The following is a 7,979-nucleotide window of genomic DNA, read 5'->3' as shown; positions in this document are numbered from 1 at the left end:
CGGACACACACACACACACACACACACACACACACACACACACAGCTATGCACTCGAGCGTGCGACCATCCCTGACTCATGCTCCAGTGTCCACTGCCCAGATGATGAGCTCGGCTCCTTGGCACATGCTTGGAACCCCAGGGGGCATCCGACGGCTCAGGAGGCACCCCTCCTGTTCACGTGTGTGCTCATCGCATTAATTGTATCATCCTCCTCCCCACCCCCTTCCATGCCCCAGGGAACCCAGACCCAGTGCCCGTGTGGCTGAGCGCCACATCGCAGTAGGTACCTGTTGTAGGCATTGATGAACAGGTGCAGGTTGGTGGGGTTCATGTCGTTCACCACGTGATGGCGGTAGGTGTGGACCACCTCTGCGTTGTTCTGCATTTCTTCCTGCAGGGAGACAGGAACATGGTTCATGAGAGTGGCCACCGGGCCACCCAGCCTCTCCCTGCTCTAAGTCTGTCCGGTGCAAGGTTAAACCAAGAATGCCTAGTCCGCAGCCGGACACAAAGTCAGGACCAGAGCTCCAGAGAAGCCCTGCAGGCATGGGCACAGCCACTGGCAGCCGGGAGTGCACCCACCTGGCAGAGCTCACCACTCAGGGAGCGAGGGTTGAAATCTACCCACCAGGACCTAGCGGTCAGGAGAGCTCCACCTTCCACTGATCCTTCCTGGGCAGGTCCTTGAACCACAGTGAACCTTCCAGAAAAGTCACTGCCATTGAGCCTATTCTGACTTACAGTGACCCCAGAGAACTGCCCCTGTGGGGTTCCCAGACCGAAGTCCTTTCCAGGAGTAAGAAGGCTCATCTTTCTCCTGCAGGGGAGCTGGCAGTTTTGAACTGCTCCAAGTCCGCAGCCCGATACTTGGCCACAATGTCACCAGAGCCCCTTATACTGTGAATCTCAAGACCCTTAAGAAGGCTCTGGGGGAGCGGACACACTGAGATGGCCACAATTGTTAAAAACCGTAACCAACAAGTGTGTCGGTTAGGGGTGGCAGAATCGGAATCCTTGTCCATTTCTGGTGAGATGGTACGTTGGCTCCAGGGACCGATGGTCTGGTCTGGAGGTTTGGCAAAGATGTTCCCAGGTGACCCAGCACCTGTGCTCCTGGGAAGGCACCCCAGCTTTTTCAGAGGTGTCCCTTGGGGAGGCCCAGCGGAGAGGGGGCTCGAAGGAGGGCATCACTGCTGGGGGCACAGAGCTCTTGGTGGAAGTGAAGACGATGGAGCTGGGCAGTCCTGTGGCCACTCAACAGGACAGACGTGCCAATGTGGGTCCGAAGCCAACACTGAAATGGTCACTGTCCTGCGTGACGCATATAAGTCCCACGGAGAAGAATTGAACTGGATGTTAGGGAGCGGGGGGGAGGAGCAGGAGGGCAGGTCACTGAGGCTTCACAGACAAAAGCCTCTGTGACAGGACAGGATGGGCAGAGTCGCAAAGGAGTGCTTCGGGCTTGAGAAACAAAACCAACCCATGCCATCAGGCGTGGCTGGAAAGAAGGCCCATGGGCCCCCGGCCGCAGAGCCAGCCTGCTCCCCTTCCTTTGCAATGTGGTTTGGGACTGAGAGATGAGGCCAGGCTGGCTCTGTTCCTCATTCGCACATCGCGGGCGCCTCGGCTCCCGGGCTGGCCGGTGCTCAGGGGAGCCAGAGGAGCCACAGGAAGGCCGTGGCCGGCCCACGCTGTTGTCAAGACCGCCTGCTGCCAACCCGGCGGCCGCTGCTGTGCCGAGATTAAGCTGACCGGAAGGACCGTAGGGCCGTGCTGGGGTCCCATACCCAAGGACACTCGCTGCAATGCAGGGTGGCCGCAGGGGCTCTGGGGCACAATCAGGTGGCCACCAGGGACTTGGGGATACAATCAGGTTAGATTCTCATGCTGCATTTGACACCCCTCCTCTGAGAACTTGCAGGCCTTGGTGCTGGTCTTGGCAAACTCCTATCGGGGTCAGAGTAGACACTCGGGGTGGATAAGTACTCCATGAGCCAGCTGATGGCCAGGCCTGGGGGCAGCTCACTGGTGGAGCCAGCTGGAAGCACGGTTGCTGCCCAGTGGGCTGCTGGGGTGGGGGTGGGTCAGCAAGGGGTGGGCCATGGCTTTGTTCTGTATCCTGGCTTTAGAAACATGAGGTCACAATGTCCCCTGAGCACATTGTAAAAAACGCAGAGCTTGCCAGCACGCCGGTCTTGTACTCACCTTCCCAAAGAGGTGGGACAGCACCATGTCAGGCAGTGCCTGGGTCCACCCTGAGATCTAGGGGGAGAGCAGGCCGTTAGAAGCCAGTAGTCACAGGAACCCCTGCCCTGGCCCCAGGGCCCACTGACTACATTCGGGGTCCCAGGCCCAGGATGGACATTTTGGACAGAGACCCAAAGTGTTCCCAGCTCTCCCTACTTGGGAAACTCACTCAGGGCTCAGCCAGGAGGGCCCACATCTCAGGACTGTGCCCCCTCTTCTAAATAAACACACATCGAGCTCCCCAGGCTGTACCCCAGTACCTGCCTAACCCCCAGGGATCCCCTTGCCCTCCTTCGGATTGTTCTGAAAGGCAGTTTCCTCTGAGACGCTGGGGTAACTGAAGACTTTGCTCGCCTCCCTTCCTAAGAACAATGCCAGGTATACAGCAGGGGCTCCAAGAGCACTGTGTGTGTATACAGCAGACTCCATGAAGGCCACGCATACAGCAGGAACTCTATGAATGGTATGTATACAGCAAGAACGTCCCGAGTGCCGTGTATACAGCAGGCGCTCCACAAGCATGTGCTGATAATGGCAGCACTGAACAGGTGCCGGCAAGAGAGACAAGCTCTGGGCCATCTGCAGAAACGCTGGACCTCAGACTCCTGACCTCTCCGGGGAGGTGAGGGAACCTCAGACACAGAGCCACAGTGAGGATGACATGGTCCCTGGAGCTGACCCCAGGCAGGATCCTGCACTAGGTGGGACTTTCAGGAGGTTTTCTTGCCCCTGGGATGGAGGTGGGAGGGCTATGGGGCCAGTATTCTCCGGCTCAGAACAGCCACGGGGTGGCGGGATGGTCACTGCCCTCGCTGGAAAAACAAACCCTCGAGCCCAGGGCGTGTGCTCGGCTCCCGAGTTCCGAGGGACATCCCAGGTGAGAGTGGACAGGACTAGGAGGGTGGGGGTCATGACCTCTCCTCAGCCCTGCCTACTGACAGCCACCCACACTTGGCAAAAACAGACCACTCTCAGGATGAGAAGCCAGGAGCTCCCCACTCACAGGCTTTGTTCTCTTCCCAGTGGAATGGCCTCCCTTCTCAGTGGCAAATACTCAAGCGTTTGTAAAAGCAATCATGGCTTCTAAAGACCCACAAGGGATCCTGAGACACTGGCCAGGGCCCTGAGCTTCTCAAGAAAGTGGGCCTGTCCCCACTGGCCATCTCTGACCAGGAGCCTCAGGGAAGGGCGTGCCGTCCACCTCAGTGACCCCTGTGGGCTTTGAGATGGGGCAGGAGTATGCAGTTGGCTGGGGGTGGAGAAGGGGAGGGGAGACATTCAAGGGCCCTGGAGTCCAGGAGCACTCAGGCCACACCCCGGTTCTCAGTGTCATCTGGGACTCCACTCGGAAGATGGCCGAACCTCGGATTCCTCATCTGGAGACTGCTCTTTCCAGTCCACCTGAGGGCACCCTTGTGAAAACCCAGTGCAGTGGTTTAGCGTGGGGCTGCTAACTGGAAGGTAAGCAGTTCGAGCCCACGGACCACTCTGTGGAGGCAACACACAGGGGTCTGCTTCCAAAAAGACGCATAGCCATGGGGACCTGGACCCTGTCCTCTAGGGTCACTGGGAGTTGGCATGCACTCAACAGGAGTAGGACGAGGCACGTGTAGCCACGCAGAGCCAAGAAAAAGGCGTCAACGCCACCATCCAGTGTCGCCACAGCACAGCTGATCAGCTCCACGGCGTCCCAGGGCTGCCAGGGCCATGGAAGCAGACAGCCTATCTCTCTCCCTCAGAGCAGCGGGTGTGCTCCAACCACCACCTCTGTCGGGGGAGCAGCCATGTGCTTCACTACAGCACCCCCAGGGCTCCTTAGACACCCCTGGCAAAGAATGAGGGTAGGCTGAATGCCATTCCCACAGCACGTGGGGCACATGGGGAACAGGAAACACACACACAGTCATGTTGAATCTCTTGTGACACGTGCCTGTCAGAATGGAAACGCGCTGTGGGGCGTCAATACCTGGCTTTATTATGGCAGGAGCTCTCCAGGCCTCTTTGAGAAGGTACCTCTGAGTGGACTTGAACCAGCAACCTTTAGTCAGTGCCATATCTAAAACAAACTCCAAACGCCACTCCTAGTGACCACGTAACCGAGACACTAAACCAAACTCACAGCCATCGAGTCCGTTCTGGTTCATAGCAACCATTTTGGATAGGGTAGCACTGCACCTGTGGGCTTCTGAGACTGGACATCTTTGTGGAAGTAGAAAGCCTTCTCTTTCTCCCTCTCTGCCGTGGGTGGTTTCGAACTGCTGGTCTTGTGGCTCGCAGCCCAGGGCACAACCCCTACTACATCATGGTGTGTGTTTGCTTTATGTCATCGTCACCCTTTTGTAGATGCCTGGGCTTAGTGACTTAGGTCTTCCTTAGTCTTTTATTGCTGGCATCCGGGGCGAAGCTTGGCATACATTCAGCACTCAGCTCCCTGATGGAAGCAGGCTGCGGAAACTGTGTCCCACGGACATCCTGACTCGGCCGAGCCACAAACCTCGGTGGATGCTTGCCATTTGAAGCAGAGCAGCGACAGAGGATGGCGGCTGGCTGGCTTAAGAGAGCTCTCTTTGGGGAGGGAGGGGAAAACATGAGGAGCTGATGCCAAAAGCAAATGTTTTGAGAATGACGATGGCAACAGATGTACAAATGTGCTTGATACAATGCATGGATTTATGGATTGTGATGAGTTGTACGAGCCCCCAATAAAATGATTTAAAGAAAAAAAGAGCTCTCTTAGCTCTTCGGCTCCTCCCTGCAGGGGCGCTGCCGGCCCTGGCCCGGCCCCACCCCAAGCTCACCTTGGAGGCAGCCCAGTCCATCCAGCCTTCAGCACAAGGGTTCACGTTAATGAGGACCAGTCCTTCCACCATGTCGGGGTAGTCCAGCTGCAAGGCAAGACGCCAAGTGAGCTGAGCGAGGGCCCTGACAATCAAGCCAAAGTCACTAGAAGGTCCCTGCAGGGCTGTCATTGCCCAATCCCCCCAAGCCCAGGCTTCCCTCGCACCCATGCACTGGGCTGGGCTGAATCCCTGAGAGAGTGGGAAGAGGAGGTCATGGGATAAGTAGAAGGTGCCTGCATTTTGCAGCCTTGCTTTGGCCAAGTTGCTTCCTCTGGTTGGGCCTCGGCTTTTCCACCTGCCAAATGGGTACGATATACAACCCATCCTATCTACATGCAGTCAGTCGGCAGGCCGCCAGAGCCCTACCGCTTCTAAGACAGAGAGATGGGGTGAGTCCAAGACATGGCGACCCATGTGTTCTAGGGCAGAATTCTTCCACGGAGTCTTCTGACCAGCATCTTGGCCAAAACAGATTGCCACACCTTCTCTGATGACACACTGCTGGGTGGATTCAAACCACCCACCTTAGGGTTAGGAGTGCAGGGCGAGCTCTGCCACCGGGTGACCTTGTAGGGAAATATCTATGTAAAGACATAGATACAGGATACACACACACACACACACACACACACACACACACACACGAAGACCCTACAGGCGACAGTAGCACAGTGGCTGCAACAATGGGTTCAAACCCAACAGTGGGGATGGCGCAGCACCCCGGTGGCAATGTTTTGTTCTGAGTCCAAACCAACTCAACTGTTCACACATAAGCATTTACAGGATATACTTAAGACCTTGGTTGTTTTGTGTTTGTTTTTATAATTGGATCAGTACTTCTAACCTTTAACAAAGCCCAAGTGCAGCACGGAGCCAGTCTCCTCTTAGTTATTATGCCTACAAAAGTCCCTGCAGCACCGGAGTTGGGACCACCACGTCAAACGAGACAGTTGTCATGTCGACACATGTGCCTCTGGTCCCAGCTTAGCGTCCTTTAGGGTCTGAAAGGACCTGGGTTAGAATAACCTAAGCAACTCTGACCAGGAATGGCCAGTAGTGATGGAAGGTTCTGGAACACGAGGAGGGTTAACCATAGGTAGCCAAGCAGCAGTCAGAGCGGAGGACCCAGGGCAGGGGGGAGAGAGAGAGAGAGAGGTGAGGGGTAGGCAGGCATACAGCACACACATACACAGCACAGACCACACAACACAGCCCAGAATACGCTAGAGAAAATGGAACTCTGGGTAATTTTTTCCCCTTTGGACTTTGATGCTTCCTCAAGTTTCTCCTGAATCTTGAATCAAGGCTGTTGTTTGAAAGGTAATGACAGCAACGTTTTAATGAACTCACCGCAAACCGCGTCAGGATGTAGGCGCCGGCCCCTGTTCCCATGCCAATGATGCTCTTCAGCCTGAAGTCAAAACAAAAGCCGTGAAATGCCAGGAGAGAGCTGTGGGCCCTGAGAGCCCACTGAGCCCCACCTGCGCCTTGAGAAGCCTCCCTGAAGACAAGTTAGACTGCGCAGGGCCACGCTGCTCTGCTGCACCCTCCAAAGACAGGTCACGTCCAGGGACTGATGGAGGCCGCCCTTGGAGGGGTGCATCCTCGACCCAGAATTCCCCCCTGCCAGCTGCCAAGGACCCCAAAGCCTGTCTGACATTCTGTGGAAGGCCCCTGACCCTGTCTCTCTTCCCACACTTAAGCTTATCTTGGACTCTAAGACTTAAAAGGAACAGTGAGACATTCTCATCACCTTCAAGGCTCAGTAAGAGGAAAATGGGCCCTGGAGAGATGAGGGTGGGAACAGAGGGTGGTCCACCAGAAAGAAAGGACACCCAGAACCCGGACACAATGAAAGGAGGGTGGTGGGTGTCATCAGTGACTGGGTCCCATGAGGCAGTGCTAAGAACACCACATGGGAGAATCTGAGTTCTTCCCTGATCTGCGAACTCCAACTGCATCCAGGCCAGAGGACAGACAGACGGGGCTCGGAGCTATCCTTGTCTGCCTACAGGGAGGGAGCTGGTCCCTCACTCTTACCCAACTGGGGGTGGGCATCAACCCCTCACTCATACCCAATGGGTGGGGACTCAACCCCTTATTTTAAACAATGAATTGATCCCTTACTCTTAACCAACAAATGAGAAATTGACTCCTCACTCAACCAACAGGTGGAGAGTCAACCCCACAGTCTTACCCAGAAGCAAAGTTATCCCTTACCCTTACTCAATGGGAGAACTCATCCCCTAACCCTTACTCAATAGGGGAGTCATCCTTCACCTTTACTCAGTGAAAGAAGTCATCCCTCACCCTTACTCAATGGGAGAAATTATCCTTCACCCTTACCCAATGGGGAAGTCATCCCTCACCCTTACTCAGTGGGGGAGTCAACCTTCACCCTTACTCAATGGGGGAGTCTTCCTTCACCCTTACTCAGTGAGAGAAGTCATTCCTCACCCTTACTCATGAAAAAAGTCATCCCTCACCCTTACTCAATGGGGGAGTCATCCTTCACCCTTACTCAATGAGAGAAGTCATCCCTCATCCTTACTCAGTGAGAGAAGTCATCCCTCACCCTTACTCAATGGGAGAAGTCATCCCTCACCCTTACTCAATGGATAAGTCATCCCTCACCCTTACTCAATGAGAGAAGTCATCCCTCATCCTTACTCAATGGGAGAAGTCATCCCTCACCCTTACTCAATGGGGGAAGTCATCCCTCACCCTTACTCAATGGGAGAAGTCATCCCCTAACCCTTACTCAATAGGGGAGTCATCCCTCACCCTTACTCAATGGGAGAAGTCATCCCTCACCCTTACTCAATGAGAGAAGTCATCCCTCACCCTTACTCAATGGGAGAAGTCATCCCCTAACCCTTACTCAATGGGA

The 7,979-nt window shown here is 55.2% G+C and overlaps 1 protein-coding gene across 1 annotated transcript in view; it reads right to left on the bottom strand.

The window, feature by feature from the left end:
* The window catches only part of NDRG1 (N-myc downstream regulated 1), a 44,561-nt gene that overhangs the window by 9,599 nt on the left and 26,983 nt on the right, over window positions 1-7,979 (bottom strand). Inside the window, exons 7-10 of the mRNA XM_004697383.2 lie at window positions 6,440-6,500; window positions 5,048-5,134; window positions 2,208-2,264; window positions 290-393 (exon numbers count right to left, since the gene is read on the bottom strand). Coding sequence (XP_004697440.1) covers window positions 290-393; window positions 2,208-2,264; window positions 5,048-5,134; window positions 6,440-6,500 — 309 coding nt within the window. The remainder of the gene's footprint in view (window positions 1-289; window positions 394-2,207; window positions 2,265-5,047; window positions 5,135-6,439; window positions 6,501-7,979) is intronic.

The sequence above is a fragment of the Echinops telfairi genome, unplaced genomic scaffold, assembly GCF_000313985.2.
Source record: "Echinops telfairi isolate 266 unplaced genomic scaffold, ASM31398v2 ScPeMD7_1;HRSCAF=3_0, whole genome shotgun sequence".
Lineage (NCBI taxonomy): Eukaryota > Metazoa > Chordata > Mammalia > Afrosoricida > Tenrecidae > Echinops > Echinops telfairi.
The sequence above is the reverse complement of the archived record's forward strand: the minus strand, read 5'-3'. Positions and strand labels throughout refer to the sequence as shown.